The 19,437-nt window shown below is 39.1% G+C and overlaps 1 protein-coding gene across 2 annotated transcripts in view; it reads right to left on the minus strand.

Moving 5' to 3' along the window:
- LOC117487197 (pro-neuregulin-3, membrane-bound isoform) overlaps positions 1–19,437 on the minus strand; it is a 474,636-nt gene that overhangs the window by 49,255 nt on the left and 405,944 nt on the right. For both annotated transcript variants that reach the window (XM_034135858.1, XM_034135857.1), the window contains one exon: positions 3,468–3,491. In XM_034135858.1, the coding sequence (XP_033991749.1) occupies positions 3,468–3,491 (24 nt within the window). The remainder of the gene's footprint in view (positions 1–3,467; positions 3,492–19,437) is intronic.

The raw sequence follows: 19,437 nt of genomic DNA on the forward strand, positions 1-19,437 counted from the left end.
ATACCACAAGGTGAGTTCCTTTTTATTTCCTGCTTCTTCACACACATGCTCTCCAGTACAGGTTAGCTCTGAGTGTTAGCGATGCTAATGTAAACACCGACCACATTACGTCCAAAACAGTCGGGCATTGTTTCTGATAGCAACGTTTCTGATAGGGCCGTGGGTCCACATTTCAGATATTACGTCATATCGGACGCAAATCTGGATCAGTAGAAAAGACATAAAAAAGTGCATTTTGCATGATAGGAGACCTTTAAAACTCTCTGTCGTGGTTTCCTTCCTTTGTTTTCTATCCAAGCCACTTAGACGCCTTTTACAGACATTTCTAACGCGTATCCTTTCATCTGATTTGTTTTACTCACAGTTGAAATGACTTGCTTGGACTCTGGTGTTGTGTTGATACTGTGTTTTGTGTTTAGTCAAAATAAAATAATTTAACTTTAAAGGTAACTTAACAGTAATTTAACGGTTAAAAACTGTGCCTCGACGGCGTCTTTTCGACAGGTTACCCCATCTCCGTCTCTTTGGAGGCTGTTGTTGGAATTGTAGTCCTTTATACTGTGTTGACTACAGATGGCACGATAAGGTGGCCTTTTATTATTAAAAAACAAAATACTGGCTCTAACAATCTCTTTTTACCGTCCAACATTATGACTTAAAGCTCATGAACCCATGAAAACGTCCCAACTCTTGAAATAATCCACCATCAGAAGAACACACCAGGTCTGAGTTGTGAGTGAAAGTCTAGATAAATAAATGATATGTACCAGAAGGGGGATTCGTTCCAAGTTGCAGCTAGAGAGTATTATCTTATCAGAGACAAATCTAACTCTTAAATCATCGGCCCAAAAAGGTCAGATCGTGGACATTTTGTCTTTAAAATATGTGTAAAACAAGCGTCCTCACAAATAATGATATGACATGAAACGAGATGATGCAAGACGTGTAAAACCTTCACTATCTTTATCCTAAAAATACGTGTTTTTGCCAAGTCACCCGCTTTGTGCAGTATGCATTCACTTGATTGTATTTTATATTGATTCAGTTGAATGGTATGTAAGCATTATCCTTTTTTTTCTCATGACAAACAGCCTCCAGAGCGACAGACGCTTCATGACAGGTCGAGTGTGGGCGGGGCTTATCTCTCTGTGTAATGCTTACAGACATTGGCATGATGTTCGCCGGGCAAAGGAAATGTGGCAGCCTGAACAATGTTGCAGAGGCATAAAAGCTCTCACTGAATATAAATGGGAAAACCGGCAAGAAAGAACGATCATCTGTCACTGCCAAGTTTGCATAGTCTCAGCAAGTTTCCTTCCGAAAAAAAAAGCTGCCGTCGTTCCTTTGACTGCTAATGCAGAGAAAAGAAACACATCGCTGCTGAGGGGTTTTATTTTGGGCTATGTAGAGGCAGTGTTGTCAAACCAGAGGGAGGCCATTTCCATTGGTGATCCATGGCTTTCTCCAACCTGTCACTGTGGAAATGATCTAGTTCCCAGTGAGCTGAGAACAAGGTGGACTGATTTTTATTCATTTTGGGTTGATTTTGGGTTGATTTTGAAGGGATTTGCATTGGCAAGATAGCTTATTTATTGGAAAATAAATTGTCCACAGTAGAGGTAATCATTTAGATCTGTTATGCTCTCTATATCCAATGGTCACAACACTACTCATGGTAGTCAAAATCAGCCCACCATTGGTACAAATGTAGCCACTTTCTGGTTAAATCTGCCATTCTTGATCCTGAAAATGTCAGAAATGCATTCAGCATCCTCAATAAGCCCTAAAACCACTGCACAATTGTCCAATTCGGCCAAGCCATTTATTAACTGTTGTCTGCATGGACTACAATGCTAATTTACACATGATGCTTATTCTGCAAACATAGTGAATGTAAGTTAGCATCTGGCATTTTCTATGAGCTGGGGACCCGTTCTTTACATTTCTAACTAACAACTTTACGGTGCTCAACATTTCTGGGTTCACAAGAGGACTCTGGCAGAAAGACTGAAAGGGCCAGATAGCAGTAGAGAGACTTTCTAGTTAACAACGAGCCTCCGTGTCGTTAACTAGCGCCGCTCGGCTGTGATTCCCAAATCTGAGCCAGGAACAGGAGAGGAGGCTTGGCAGCGACGAGGAGGAGAGATGGCTGCAGTACACACATCCTTTACTCAAGTAGAAGTACAGATACTTGTGTTTAAAAATACTCTCGTAAAAGTAGAAGTACTGACTAAACTTCTTTACTCAAGTAAAAGTAAAGAAGGCTTTGAAATGTACTTCAGTAAAAAGTACCCATAACTAGCAGCTGTTTTAAAGAGTACCTGACCTCCCTTTATATTAATAGAACAATAATGTCATTGTTAGCTAATGAATGTTTCCATGCTGAACAACGGCAACATGACAACGTTTTCATTGGTCCCTCTTCTTTAGAGAAGACCAGGAAATGATGGATACACGGATCGTGTTCAAATCAATAGGCACGCAATGACTCTAAATAATAATGATCACGCCACCAAACACACATTCAAACTAAAGGAACCAGCCTGTTTGGAAAATGTAAGAAGTAGAAAGTACAGGTATTTGTGTTCAACATGTAAGAAGTAGAAAGTACAGGTATTTGTGTTCAAAATGTAAGAAGTAGAAAGTACAGGTATTTGTGTTCAACATGTAAGAAGTAGAAAGTACAGGTATTTGTGTTCAAAATGTAAGAAGTAGAAAGTACAGGTATTTGTGTTCAAAATGTAAGAAGTAGAAAGTACAGGTATTTGTGTTCAAAATGTAAGAAGTAGAAAGTAAAAAGTCGTCAGAAAAATAAGTAGTGGAGTAAAGTACTGATACCAGAAAAATGTATTTAAGTACAGCAACAAAGTATTACTCCACTACTTCCCACCTCGGACGAGGAGGATCGATCACTGCAAGAATCTCAGCTAACTCACAAAAGCGGAAACTTCAGAAACACACTTTTTGAACGCGTGCCATGCATGCACACACGCACTAATGAGGAGAGCGTTTGGTAACAGAGCCAAGATCATAAAAAAAGAAAAAGAATAGCTCCCTCACTGTATCCCCCCTGCCTTCCTGTGCTCTCTGTTTCCAAGGATACTGCAGCACATTGCAATTCTGAAGGGACACTTCATAAGCAATTGTGAGGGAAAGAAAGCATAACGGTGCAGAAAGGAATGATATACGGTATAATTACACATGTGTATGGAGAGATTAAGGCAGTGGCTAATATATCAGTAGGGCGCAGGTCAAGAATATGTGAATGCACGTTCATACAGACGCCCTTTGTATTCAACAGACCACATTTAACATGATGTAATGATGTCATTAGGTAACGTCCACGTGCGCCATTTGCTGCGATGCATGTTCTGGATGCGAGAAATCACACAGTTAATGCAGTGTGAAGCCCTGTGATGTTTACAGTCGTGACTCATGCAGATGCAAGACAAGAGAAGCTTCCTTACCCATAAACTCGATGCCCAAGTGATCTGTTGTGCCAGGCAGCAGCAGGAGGGAGGAGAGAGGGAGAGAGAGAGAGAAAACAAAGTTATTATCAAGAAATGTGTACGTTAGCATTTTGTCACAGCGTATAGAAGGATCATCGCTGACTTCTTGTTCTTTCATGTAAGCTGCTGCATCGGTATTTTACCCGGTGTCACATCAGGAGGCACATGCTAGTGATGACACAAGAAATGACACACACACACGCACGCGCACGCACACACGCACGCACACACGCACGCACGCACGCACGCACGCACACACACACTCCCATACACACAGAGACGGACAATTGCTCTACTGAATTTTTAAGGTCCCTCGATATTAATATTGCATTCCCTAACACTTTCAATGGACAGTTTGGATATTTGGAAGTAGTTTTCCAATGTCTGTGTGTGTGTGTGTTTGAGAGAAACTCCCTCTGTGTGTGTCCTGTTTGTCTGAACAGCATTATGTGAGAGCTTTCAGTGTGTAAAACATGTCGGGTAAACAAGAGGTCAGAGGTCATTTTGGTCCCAAAAAAGCCTTGCATATTGACACTAATGCCAACATTACAAAAATGTTAGGAGCAGATTTCCAGCCAAGCATTTGATGTATCAGGGATCAGATTAGGTCTTCTTTCTTGTGTAATCCTGTTCCTTCAGTTGCTGCTCATCTAATCCAATATATTCTTCTATAAATTCACAACATTTCTGGACTTTCTTAGAAGGTTAAAGTCAAACTGTCGGTGGTTGACCAATATTTGCTGAAACCTGAATGTAGAAGTTTTATGAAAGCTTTCATATGAGTGTTTATCTTGTTCATCTGCTCCTGTCCTGCGTCACGGACGTTTTTCAAGGCAGCAACGGAGAGAGGTCTCTGGGTCATTGGTAAAGAGAAAAATGATCCGCTTATATCCAGACTAACATTGCCCGATAAGATTGGGGGCAGATTGGATAGAGCTTTCCGCGTCAGAAAGACCGGATCACCCACTCTGAGATGTAGGGCCACTCAGGAGATAAAGTCCCTGTCAGACACCTCAGCACTTCCTCCAGACAATTCTCTAACAGTCACTGAGAGTTAGACACAGCGCCTGTAATCCAAACTGAAACCAAATATCTGTAATTAAAGGGTTTGTTTGTTTTCAGTGAAGCTGCATGCTGACAAAAAAATCCTCTCTTTCAGCAAAACTGACAAAATAAATCATAGCAAACAGAAGTATTGAAAAGATTAATAAATGAGCAAAAACAAATTCTTATTATTATTAATATTATTTAGGTGGGTTGCTTTTATAATGTATTATTATTATTATTATTATTATTATTATTATTATTATTATTATTATTATTATTATTATTATTATTATTATTATTATTATTATTATTATTATTATTATTATTATTATTAACATATTAATTATTATTATTATTATTGTGATTATTTATTATTATTATAAATTATTATTATTTGGATATATTCGTTTGTATTCTTTTTGTTGTTTTTTCTCTAATTAAAAAACAACAATTATAATCCATGGACATCAAACAAGCTATTTCTCGAAACTTGATCCAAATGTTAAAGTGCTCTCAAATTGAAGCAAATTTGAGTTTCTTTACCTCTTAAAGGTGGGGTAGGTAAGTTTGAGAAACCGGCTCGAGATACACTTTTTGTTATATTCCATGGAATGCTCTTAACATCCCGATAGCAATGAATATCTGAAGTGCTTTGACAAAAAATCCATAAAAAAATATCATCTGTGGAAGCCGTGGCGCTGTAAAAAGCACGACCAATCATCTGAGCCGGCCCGGCTAAAATAACTGGATGGCCTACCTGCCTGTCAGCCTTCCATCTGTGCACAAACTTATCTCGTGCCCTCATTGGTCATGTGCGCGTTCGTGTGTGTTGGAGGAGGGGCTCTGTATTTTCGGCTGTGTATTTTCAAATTCTAGCGCACTCGAGCTGGTTTCTCCAAAATGACCTACCCCACCTTTAAATGAGCGGCCATCCTAAATCTTTATTTTCCGTATAATACTTATTAACAGCACAAACACATGTATATTTGTATCCCTGTGATCCCTCTGACCTCCACAGAGTGATCTTTCCTCTGAAAGTCTGCAGTTTGAGCCCTTTGGGTGGAGCTATAAGTGCTGCCACTGCCAGGGTTAGAAACTCAATTTCCCATGGAGCTCAATGAGTGGAGTCGAGCACTAAAGCTGCCGAGGTTAGGGATTTCATTCTGTGTGTATCTCCTCTGTGAGTTTCACATATATCACTGCAGCTCTGTCAGGATATGAGCTCCAGCTCCACCGGGGCCTCCACACTGAAGATGTATGCACTGCGGCTCCTGGAAACCACTTTAGATTGAAGGGCCCACCAAGAGTCGTATGTTAAAAAGTGCTCCGTGGAAAGTGACAGCCTTTGAATCATTAGGTTTGCTGAGAGATACCGCTGGAGATCACACATCTGAAGCCGAAACAGACGGGAAACTTTCAAAAAAAGGTTTTTGTTAGCTGTATCTCTGACTCAAAGCAGATTATGGTAAAAAGAATTGAAGTGAGAGAAAGACTTTAGTTGTTTCCTTTGATAACCTGGGCTCAATTTACATTTATTCCACGAATATAACTCCTTAAAATGAGGCTAACATAATTCATTAAGAACACTTGGGAAAAAGTGCTTTTTTTCCCGTCTTTGTATTGTATCATCAACTGTTGGTGGTATTCTAGACATTAAGAAGTTATCAAACCTGGTTAAATCCTAATATACAATTATGTTATTGCAAATGTTGTTATCTCAAACCAGATTACAGTATCAATTTTGAGGTGAAGGAAAGACGCCTCTGATTAACGGTACGTCCACACGGCAGCGTTGCGTGCTTCAACGGAGACGCTTCCCATTCACTTTGAATGGGGTGACGTCACGCTTTGCCGAACTGCATTGTGGTTCCGTCGCATGGCTATGCCTCCTCTGTCGCTCGCTTCAAAAGTTGAGAAAGGTTCAACTTTTCAAGCGTCGACGGAAGCGCCAGCCAATCAAATCATATGCCAGTACAAGCTTTAGCCAATCAAACCGCGTGCTTGGTGTCCGGGGCGGGAGATTCATGGTTGGGGCGGGAGATTGGTTGTTGGTCGCACGCCAGACACGCCCACCGGCAAGCTTCAACGCGACGCTGCCGTGTGGACGTACCGTAACTGGGCTCAATTTAAATGTATTCCACATATATAACTCCTTAACATATGTTTTTATATATTTATTTTTAAGAGCTTAATCAACATTTTTTGTTTCTATTTTTTTGTGTTTTTATAATATTATATTTTTATAAAAATCATGTCTATACCGCCCTGTCCACACATTTCCTGTATTCTATTAGATCTTTACTTTTAGATTTAAATGTAACATGTGCTGTGAAAGTACCAGCACTTCGTACAGTTCTTAATCAAATGATTTTCAGGTTATTTTGTATATTTAAAAACAACCAAATTCTTTGGCTAATCTTACTAAACTATCAAAGATGATGTTATAAAATGGCTGCGTCTGTTGATAAAATAAAGGGGTATAATATTGTACATAATATTACAGCATAGTGTGGTTAAAGCTGTATTTCTCTGCTGTGTGTGTATAATGAGAGAATGACATTGACATTAAAAGTCTGTACAGCTCGTTAAAATGTCCTTGAATTGATTAATCCGTCTCATTAGCATCTTCTTGTCAAATAAACCTCACACCATAATAATCACATGAAGAAGCAAACCAATGTGGCATTTCATATGAAGGTATCCTCCCCACTGTGTGTGTACACGCGTGTGTGTGTGTGTGTGTGTGTGTGTGTGTGTGTGTGTGTGTGTGTGTGTGTGTGTGTGTGTGTGTGTGTGTGTGTGTGTGTGTGTGTGTGTGTGTGTGTTGGAGGCAGGTGTGTGTGGCAGGGAGTCTGTATCGTGTCGCCATACTTCCCATCCCTGTGGATCCACACATGGTGATGAAGCTTGGCTGGATATATATATGTGTGTGTGTGTGTGTGTGTGTGTGTGTGTGTGTGTGTGTGTGTGTGTGTGTGTGTGTATGTGTGTGTGTCTCCCAGTGACAGATAGATTAGCTGACCTCTGTTGCAATTGCTGCTTGTTGTTGTGTGTGTAATTGTCTTTTTCTTCTATGTTTATCTTTGTATTGTATCACTTCTGACTGTTGGTGAAACAGATATAGATATTTCCAGGTTATCACACCTAGTAAATCTAGTTAAATCCTGATATACAATTAAGTTATTTCAAATGTAACCTTCAGGAAAGGGCATTAAATACACCGACGCAGAAGTGCATGCATGAATGATTTTTTCCCTGGATGTGGATGTGTCTATGTTTCTCTATTTAAGTCTGGGCCAAGGTTCAGGGTCTTGCTTCAAAACGCTTTCAAATGCAACCGTATTGAATCAAAGCAGCATGAAAGTGAGAGAAAGCAACAGATGACAGCTTTTGAAAAGGAAAAGTAACTCAACATGAACCCTTTACTAATCATGTGCAGATGAAGCAGACTGAACCGCAGTCATCAACACGATTGATTGTTTCTCTTCAATTGACAGATTGAGGCTGTTATCTGAGAGACGACCAATACTTCTTCCACTAATTAATGTCCATCAATCAGGGAAATGTCAGCCTCCACTGCTGATAATCTCTTCATCTTCTAATAGACACTTTTATATTTCATTTGTCGTATACGTACAAGCCACTATAGGCTCCAAATAAGACACCAGATAAGCTTCTGCAGCGGTGAAACAATATCTAATGAAATTCATGACAGAATACATTACACTGTAAATAAGGAACATTTGGTTCTATCCCAGATGTACAGTATGAGCCACAAATAAAGCTTGTTTCCTAAAATCACACAACCCATTAATTGTATCATACGACCACAACCAAATTTGCAGCTTCTACTAAAAGTCAACATTTCTGAAAAAAAGTCACATTTCTGAAAAAACGTAAATATTCAGATAAAAAGTCAGAATCCTTAAAAATGTTAAAAATCTTTAAAAAGTCAAATTTCTGAAAAAAAGTTCGAATTCAGAAAGAAGTCAGATTTCAGAAAAATAAATCAACATTCTTAAAATTAAAAATTCTTTAACAAATTCAAATTTGCGAAAAAAAAAGTACAATTTCTGAAAAAAGTTCTTATTCTTAAAAAAGTCAGTTTTTAAAAATACTGAAAACATTTTGAGATTAGGGTTAGGGTTGAGAACACAACAAAAACTAATTCACACGTGGCGTCTTCCTTTCTGAACTGTTGCTATTGTTCTAAAAATGTCACTATTTCCAAAAATTCATTTTCCACGTGCACACACACACACACACACACACACACACACACACACACACACACACATACCTCCATCTCTTCTTCATCCCTCTCATATAGAAATGATTGATGTACAGATGGGCCTTGCGTCATGTTCACATCTCAGACTGATAGCTCTTCTCTCTCTCTCTCTGTGCAGAACAGAGAAGACGCTATATGCTATTTCCAATTAGTGCTCAGCAATCTTTGGAGGGAGAGTGGAAAAATAAATTGATATTTGGACAGATGGCAGATCTGAAGGAGCAGAGGGAGAAACTAAAGGATCGCCCTGCATTGTCCACTGCTCGGCAATCATGTGATGCAACACAACGTCTGTGCTTCTAACTCACACTCTGTGACAATATCTAGATATTTCTAGGTTTTGCAATTGCATGTAAATATCCATTGGGATCATAGATTGTGTATTTCCAGTGAGGTACGTGGTAATACAACAACAGTGAGTTAATATTGTAGATATGATAACAAGTTGGAGTATTTGCATTGATCCTAGCCCCAATATTAACCAAATAATCTGCTTTTACCCAAAGAAATACAACATACTTGAGGCATAGCTCTCCTCCTACTGACATAGATAAAATAACTGCTGCAACCTGTAGAAAAATTTAGAAAATAAAGTCGAAATTCAGAAAAAAGTCAGAATTAAGAAAAAGACAGAAAGAATTCTGAAAACAGTTCGATTTCTGAAAAATGTCAAAATTCTGAAAAAAGTTTTGACTTTTTAAAGTGGACCTATCATGCTATATTTGAATAATATAGTGTAGGACCATACCTATATAAGGCGTATTTATACTTTTTTTTTTTCAAAATACCAAACAGATCATGCATTTTAGCCATGCCTCATTTTGCTCAATTTGACATTTTTTAGCTCTGTTTTTGCAAGGGCTGATTCTGTGAGAACAGCACCACCTACAGGCCTGGCATATGTACTACAGCGTCTCCAGCGCTTTCTAACAGCAATGGCCGTGGCTGTCTCCTCCTGATTGGTGGAGTTGGCCCAATAGTCGTAGCGCCCTGACGTCAGGACAGTGTTCAAATCTGGATCAGTTTTTATCAGATCCGTTGCAGCCCCTTTTTTAGAGATTTGGGTATGGAGGAAAATAGAGAGGGTTGTGTTTTCTGACACTTGGTGAGTTCCCTGGAACACCGGGGACACATATTCATGTATAAAAGACGTACAAAAGTGCATTTTGCATGATAGGTCCCCTTTAAATAATTTTGAGATTAATATCAGAAGCATTTATTTTTGTGTTCTGATATTGCTTCATATAAAAAGCTGATTTTTACTCACTGTAAATATTGTAGCTCGTTAAAATGTCATAATGGCATTTAACATTCCACCAAAAATCTACTTATAAGAAGCATTAATCTCCGCCTGAAGTTGCTGCCTGGAGGTTTGCAGTCTGCGGAAAATATCCTGGAATTTTCCTTCGTTTCTGAACATTTCCAACATAAAAACATTGACATGCACAGCGCTTTGTGGACAAAACAATTGTCAGCTGCTATAAAAATAATAATAGCATTCAACCGGAAAGTGGTTTAGTTGTTTGTCAAATTGCCGGCCTAGATTTTTGTCAGGTCACACGTCTGTCCTGAGCTGAAAGCAGCGTGTTACAGTCTGACACATTAATGCCTGTGTGTGTGTGTGTGTTTAAAAAATGCACCAAACTATATATTTTCCAAATGCCAGTCTCAATTATTGTTGAATTTTAAAGTCATCTTTCACTGACCCGTTTCATTGTTTCATCATCTGTTCTCCCTCCTTTTTTTTTAGTTTTTCTCTGTATCCTGTCTTTTGTTTTAGCCCAAAGCAGTTTCTATGGCAACGAGGTATCTGTATCTTCTGACCTGACAGAAACTCTTTCATCCGTGCGGCTGTGTGTCTGCTCTGCATCCATAAATCAGAGCGTCAGTGCAACAAACAACCGGCCCGAGGAGGATGATCTACTTATGGTTCTCTGTCCTGTACTACCTAAAAAACACTCACATGAACATCAGGAATAAACAGGAACACCACTCATATCATCTGGAGTCAATGTCATTATGTAAGAGGAAACGTGCAGAAAGAGACGAGAAAATAACCATCTTTTTAAGAGACCCTGTTATGATTTTTGGGGTGTTCCCTTTCCTGTAGTCTGTTATATAGGTGCATGTTAACGGTCTGCAAAGGCTGAAATCCCTGTGTTCCCTTCAGATGGAGTTTGCTGAAACGCCTAAAAAATGTTTTCTCACTCTAAGTTGGTTATTCATTGTTTCCCATTGTATAAACCCTCCCTTTAAGGCTTCCTTGATTGTGATTCATAATATTTCCCATAATCAACCACACAATTGATGATTCCTGCAAGGTATTCAACTTTGCATTCCTTAGATATTGAATATCCAACAATGTCGACCATCGTAGTATGCACATTTTCACAAAACACGTTAGAACAAATTCAAGCTGTGATTGGAAGAAGATTCTCCTCAGTCTCTTTCAGTGGTTTGGTTTTGCTTTCTAGACATTTACTGTATGGTTTATTTTTGAAAAGACAATATTTTGAAACAAAAATTGAGAATTTTGAAAAAATAATGAGAATGTTGATAAAAAAGATAATTTGGAGAAAAAATTATATTCTGAGAAAAAGTCCGAATTTTGAGAACAATTTAATTTGATTATTTAAAAAAAATCTCAGAATATAACAAAGGATTAGATTAGATTTCTATAAAAAAGTCAGAACAGAGACATTGCAGGTGAAGAAAGAGCAACATGGCAGCTAAACAGCCAGATCTTATTCTAAAAAGAAAGTGAGGACCCTTGGAAACATGAATCCAAACTGAGGCACTTTCCCTCTGCTAAGGGAAGGAACTATTTATTTCCAATTATTCCAACATTCTCATGAATGTTCCTTGTCTGTAACACATTTTTCCAATTATTCCAACACCATTTGAATGCATCACAAGTGCCATATCTTCAAAAATAATATGTAATCAGCCCTGTGATTATCACTCATTCAAGTAAGTCACTGCTTTTTCTTTAAAACCACAACAAAGGGTATCCACAGATATGTAAATGAGATCTGTTTTTACTACAGGCTCTTACTGTGATAATATGTCATGGTTTTAAGGCTTTTCTCATAACTCTTTTGAAAAGAAATCCACAACAAATCTGGCCCTAAAAGACACGATGCATTGTGGTTTGTTTTCTATGGAATCACTGGTTTTAACTGACTGGTTTTTGTCCAAACTGAAGTGGGAATATACCTTGTTACTGACTGAGAAGAAATGTGAGACAAGGATAACTTAGAGCCAAGTCGAACAAAATCAATAACTAATCCCAGAATAAAATAACACGGTGTACAGCGACATAAAATACAACGAAGCAAAAACACAGAGCACGAAGCTGAACATGAGGACGGATACAAACAGCTGATTTAACCTACAGTAACTTTGCTGCATGCCGAAAAAAATGCTATATTTGAACAGGGATTTAGTTGATTACACACAAATCAAACACAAATGAAAAAAGAAACAGAAATTAGGCTGGGTTTAATTTGCAGAATGACTCTTCATTTCCATTCAGCTCTTATCCTAACTGCTTTCTCTATAACCTCGCTGTCCTCTTTATGCCTCAATTTCTAATGATCCTCCTCCTTCTCCACCCAGTCTCTCCACTTCTTCATCACAGTATTAAGATAGAGACTAACTACAGTTCAGGAAGATGGCAGCTTCACAGATCCATGTTACCCGCATTATTCTTCACATCCTTTCCAACCATCACACTTTTCTAAATGCTCATCTGGGGATGCAAAAGCTTCTCTCATACTTGCATTAAAACCATTCGTTCTCAGAGGATCCAGGTGGGTGTGCAGGCCATTACATGTCAGCAAACACACATGCAATAACTAAAGAAAATGCTTTTTCCACCTCCATTTGACAGTACCCTCCCTCACATTATTTCCTGCTCGCTGCATAGCATTAAAGCAAAGTGACACAGAATGAGGAGGAGAGGTCTAACCGTACGAGAAGACTTTTAACAGACTCTGAGTTATTGGACTGAAATCATTTTCACTCTCTTTCCTTATTGTTTGCTGCTGCACAAGGACACATCTTACATTAGTGATGTTTTTGAAAGCCTTAAAGTTAAATGGGACGGAAGTGTATTCATAAATGTGACTGTTTTTTTAGTACAGAACATTATGAGACATGAGATTTGGTATTATTAAAAGTTGATGCAACCGGATCAATCTGTTTATAATGTGCAGGAACGCCTATAGGGAGCTGTCAATCATCATCAAGGTTATATCAGCGAAACACACACACACACACACACACACACACACACACACACACACACACACACACACACACACACACACACACACACACACACACACACACACACACACACACATACCATGTATACATCACTTCAGGGGACATTACATTGACTTACATGCATTTCCTGGAGACTTATCCCAACCTTAACCATAACCAACACATGCCTAACCCTGACCCTTACCCTTACCCTAACCCTAACCCTAACCAAGTCTTCACCCTAAAATTAATGATTCCCCTTATGGGGACCTCCATTATGTCCCCATAAGGGAAGCCAGTCCCCACATGTGACTGTGTAAACAGATTTAGGTCCCCACAAGTATAGTAATGCTAGGACACACACACACACACACACACACACACACACACACACACACACACACACACACACACACACACACACACACACACACACACACACACACACACACACACACACACACACACACACACACACACACACTTTATATTCACCTTCTGCAACACTTTGTACCCATATTTCTTGAATTGTATTCACTGCCGGTGTTACTTTGTGAGTTGATGTGATTATTCAGTGTTTTGATGTACCCACTTTTCATCAACAGGCTTTCTACTTTATCTTTTTCAACAATTTCTTCCCTGAATGGCTTTAAAAGATGTCGATAAAACAGGTGAGTGTGTTGCATTCAGCTGCAGGCGAAGTGTAGGAGGAACAGCCGCAGTCAAGTTTTGAGCTTTAGAGGAGCATGACTCAGGTTATTCATAAAGCATGATGTGGTGTTGATGCAATGCGTCCCAGTCTTGGTAAAAAAGGACTTGATCCTCCTGATTCTTGTATAATAGATTCATCTCTGTCTGTCTGTTGAAAGTTATCACAAAAAGGAGTTTGATATCTTTTCACTGAACTCTCTGACTCAGACTCTGACAGCGACATCTACATTTGCTGTTATTGTTGGACACAATTCTTCTTTCAAACTTTATTCAAGCTGAAGTATCTGTCTGCCGGCTCAGTGAAGGTTTACAATAATTGGTGTGGTGTAAAGGTCAAACGTATTACTAATAAAACAAAAATTCTGATACTGACCTTTTCTTACTTGGTAGGCTTTCAGATATTTCTTTACAAAACTTTATACTCTAACTTAAAAAACTTAGAGGACATATTATGCTCATTTTCAGGTGTATATCAGTATGTAGTGTCTCTACTTTAAAGAGTCCTCTCCTGCTGATGTTCAGGTGTATATCAGTATGTAGTGTCTCTACTTTAAAGAGTCCTCTCCTGCTGATGTTCAGGTGTATATCAGTATGTAGTGTCTCTACTTTAAAGAGTCCTCTCCTGCTGATGTTCAGGTGTATATCAGTATGTAGTGTCTCTACTTTAAAGAGTCCTCTCCTGCTGATGTTCAGGTGTATATCAGTATGTAGTGTCTCTACTTTAAAGAGTCCTCTCCTGCTGATGTTCAGGTGTATATCAGTATGTAGTGTCTCTACTTTAAAGAGTCCTCTCCTGCTGATGTTCAGGTGTATATTAGCATGTAGTGTCTCTACTTTAAAGAGTCCTCTCCTGCTGATGTTCAGGTGTATATCAGTATGTAGTGTCTCTACTTTAAAGAGTCCTCTCCTGCTGATGTTCAGGTGTATATCAGTATGTAGTGTCTCTACTTTAAAGAGTCCTCTCCTGCTGATGTTCAGGTGTATATATATATGCTCTGATTGGTTAGCTGGCCGGCTCTGTTGTGATTAGTCAACCACCTAGAGATTTCCCGCCCCTTAGCCTATCACGTACAATGTGTTGGAGATATAAACTCCTTCTGGAGGGAGCACAGGGATTTTAGCCTTTGCAGACCATTTACATGCACCAAAAACAGGGCCCCTTTAAGCCGAAGGTTTCCTTATCAGAAGCAGTTGAGGGGGAAAGTTTCCTCTGATTTCATCAGCTTGAAAAAATCTGGCATTAAGATGAATTTATATCTTGATAAGATCTTTTGATGCTTATTAGTCACCATGTTGATTGCAGCTTGCTAATTCGTGTTAAATTTATCATTGTTATCACAAAAGTGTTGCATTGCCGATAAAAACTGAATTTACAAGCTTAATATTGCTGTTTGAGATAACTAACCATAGCCTTAGTTTTGTCTTCAGTACGCTCCGTTTTGCTGTGACCATATATCTCCGCTGTTGGACGAGTAAAGGAATGATGATCCTGATTCTCATCACGACAACAAAACTTCTCGGATAATGGCTTATAAAGTTAAGAACTTTAAGACATATCTTTGGAAAGGTATAGAGCTGAATCGATGACAGTTGCAGAAATGTAAAGGAGAAAAGGAGCCAGCCAAGACTTCAGATGAAGCAGAGGAAGGTCAGCCGGTGAATCACTGAAGACTCTGGGGCTTTTCTGGAAACCAGGAGGAGGGTGAGGAAGAGGAGGGTGGCTCTGCAAAGATGCATGAGTAAGTGAGGAGGAGGAATAAGAGTAAACTGTTCCCAAAAGCGATGAAATGAAGACGAGGCAGAGGAGATGGAGAGAGGAGGACGTGTCAGGAGAGAGTTTGGCTTTAGTTCTGATAATAAGGAGAGTTTTAGTAACAGCGCCTGAAGTCATGGAGGTCTGAGTGAGAGAGGAGTGAGAGGTGGATGGAGACGGACAGAGGGCGACTTATATAATGCATCGGGGCAGACGTCATGGACTTAAGTCACGCACATATCGAGTCTTCCTCCTCTCTGACTGTCTATCCTCTCCAGAGGTGGGAAGTAGTGGAGTACAAATACTTCGTTATTGTACTTAAGTACATTTTTCTGGTATCAGTACTTTACTCCACTACTTATTTTACTGACGACTTTTTACTTTGACTTCTTACATTTTGAACACAAATACCTGTACTTTCTACTTCTTACATTTTGAACACAAATACCTGAACTTTCTACTTCTTACATTTTGAACACAAATACCTGTACTTTCTACTTCTTACATTTTGAACACAAATACCTGTACTTTCTACTTCTTACATGTTGAACACAAATACCTGTACTTTCTACTTCTCACATGTTGAACCCAAATACCTGAACTTTCTACTTCTTACATTTCCCAAACCGGCTGGTTCCTTTAGTTTGAATGTGTGTTTGGTGGCGTGATCATTATTATTTAGAGTCATTGCGTGCCTATTGATTTGAACACGATCCGTGTATCCATCATTTCCTGGTCTTCTCTAAAGAAGAGGGACCAATGAAAACGTTGTCATGTTGCCGTTTTTCAGCATGGAAACATTCATTAGCTAACAATGACATTATTGTTCTATTAATATAAAGGGAGGTCAGGTACTCTTTAAAACAGCTGCTAGTTATGGGTACTTTTTACTGAAGTACATTTCAAAGCCCTCTTTACTTTTACTTGAGTAAAGAAGTTTAGTCAGTACTTCTACTTTTACCAGAGTATTTTTAAACTCGAGTATCTTTACTTCTACTTGAGTAAAGGATGTGTGTACTCTCCACATCTCTGTTTCTCAGAATATAGTCGGATACATAGCCTAACTCTTTACTTTGAGGGGATTTATTCGTCCAATATGGGAGAAAATGAGAGACTCAAGTGAGATCACAGTTTTTATTTTGATGTCATCATTAATTTACAGTAAATCAGCCAGATGTCAGATTTTAAATTGCTCCTTCATCTCTGATTATGTCAGTGGTTTAAAAATGTCTGGTGTTGTGCTTATGGGCGACTTCTGCCTTTTAATAAGTAAGATAGGATTTTTTTGACAGAAATTAGGAATGGGTATTTTCTGTCACAGTCAGAATCCACTTTAAACAGTTTTCGAGATAAATGGGTCTGTACAGTTTGTTGAAAGTCAGCAAAAAGTAATAAGAAGTCTTAAAGAGGACACATTTTCAGGTGTATATCAGTATGTACAGTAGTGTCTCTACTTTAAAGAGTCCTCTCCTGCTGATGTTCAGGTGTATATCAGTATGTAGTGTCTCTACTTTAAAGAGTCCTCTCCTGCTGATGTTCAGGTGTATATCAGTATGTAGTGTCTCTACTTTAAAGAGTCCTCTCCTGCTGATGTTCAGGTGTATATCAGTATGTAGTGTCTCTACTTTAAAGAGTCCTCTCCTGCTGATGTTCAGGTGTATATCAGTATGTAGTGTCTCTACTTGAAAGAGTCCTCTCCTGCTGATGTTCAGGTGTATATCAGTATGTAGTGTCTCTACTTTAAAGAGTCCTCTCCTGCTGATGTTCAGGTGTATATCAGTATGTAGTGTCTCTACTTTAAAGAGTCCTCTCCTGCTGATGTTCAGGTGTATATCAGTATGTAGTGTCTCTACTGGGACATGTCTCCATGCTTTAATGTTCAAAAAGCTCTTTATTTTTCTCATACTACCTGTGCTGCAGCACCTCTTTTCACCCTCTGTCTGAAACCAGAGCCCAGTCTGCTTTGATTGGTTAGCTGGCCGGCTCTGCTGTGATTGGTCAACCGCTTAGAGATGTCCCGCCCCTTAGCTTATCAAGTACAAAGTGTTGGAGCGCTAGCCAAATGAAGTGTGAGTGTTACATAGGGATGTCACAGTTGTCCGAAAACAAAATGGCAGATCAGTCTGTTTATCAGTGTGCATTGGACGTGGAAATCTCCTAAATAATTGTATGACACTACAGGTTTTTATGAAATGTTCAATACTTAAAGAATGTAATATTGACCGAGATTTCCAAAAATGAATTAACTTCACATCGCTAAAAAAACCAGGGATTTTCTCCGAGCGCATCTATTGTCTGAGAGTTTCACGTCACCAAACATTGACTGTGCAGAAAATGAAAGTGACTTTAACATCTTCAACTACTCTGAAATATTAAAGATTCAAAGGCTTATTGTCAGATGCGCAATATCTACAGCGTAGTTCCAGCAGTAGAGAATATACTTTAGACATAAAAAGAAGAATAACACTTTGGTTGCATCTAAAAGTGAAGGAGTCTCTGCAGTATAAGCTCTTTTTTCTTAAAGGTATCATAAGAATATGGATGCATTCACATTGTGTGTTTAACTCCAAACTCTACCAGGGTTCTGTAGTTGGTTTTTAAGCCTTTTATACCTCGAGTGAAATCCCCCTGGTGCAGGAAAGGTAATTTGGGGACAGCTGCAGTTATTTTTATCCCAGCAGTGATAAAGGTTGCTCTGAGTGCAGAGCAGTTTAATATGACCATGCCACCGAGCACTGATCCCTGATCAGCTCTCTTGTTCTCTGAGGTTTAATGACTCCAGGCCCACAGCGAGGTGGAGCAGAGGCAGAGCGCCGTGACTTAATCTGCCCGGACACCCGTCTTGATTCAGCTCAGAAAGGGGAGAGAGGAGGGTGAGAGAGAGAGAGAGAGAGAGAGAGAGAGAGAGAGAGAGAGAGAGAGAGAGAGAGAGAGAGAGAGAGAGAGAGAGAGAGAGAGAGAGAGAGAGAGAGAGAGAGAGGGATGGAGAAAACAAGGAGGGCGAAACAAGGGCGGGACGGGTGAGTGGAGTCAGTTTAAGGAGACTTTGTGTTGAAAAGTGGAGGGGATACAAGAGCTCATATTCCTGCTACTACAGTATTTTTGACCTTTTTAAAGAACATTATCCAGAATTTTTTATATTGTTTATATTTTATATCATTTTCATTTTTGTTCATCTATCTATCTATCTATCTGTCAAATACAGTGGCGAGCCGTGACTTTTATACCTAGGCCCTCTGACCCCCACCCCTTCCCTCGAAAAAAAAAGAAAAAAAGAGTTATGTCACAGCGTATACTTCAGCGGAATATCAAAACAACGGCCCGGGGTGCAAAACGCATCAATGACAGCGACCCTCTACCACACAAAACAACACCTGTGAACCCAATTTGTGTTCTTTGACATTGAAAAGGATATTGCATTGTGTTTGTTACTTTCGTTGTAGTTGTATGTCTTAAGTGTAATTTGGCATGCTTTTATTTTGAAGGCGAGTTCACGCTGTTGACAGGAAGTTGTTGTTTCTATGGAAACAAGGAAAGCTTCACAGCGGGCGGAACTTATCATAAAGTCCGCGATAATAAAACCCACCCATTTAGAGGGAAGATATGATTGGTCAATTGTACTGTCATTTGACATTACTCTCTCGTTCAGTTACTATAGCGGGCCCTCTGTGAATTTACAGCAGGACCAGCAAGCTGCTCCTGTCTTCACAGTAACTCGCAGAGAGGGCTCAAGGAGCTTCTTTAATTTAACCCTTCACATTCAAACAGAAACTGAATAGGCAGATTCGAAGGATTTACTTCTTTGGAAATGTTATTTTAAATACAATTCAATCAAGTTATTTTGGTAAAATTAATGA

This window comes from Trematomus bernacchii, unplaced genomic scaffold (assembly GCF_902827165.1).
Source record: "Trematomus bernacchii unplaced genomic scaffold, fTreBer1.1, whole genome shotgun sequence".
NCBI classification, from domain to species: domain Eukaryota; kingdom Metazoa; phylum Chordata; class Actinopteri; order Perciformes; family Nototheniidae; genus Trematomus; species Trematomus bernacchii.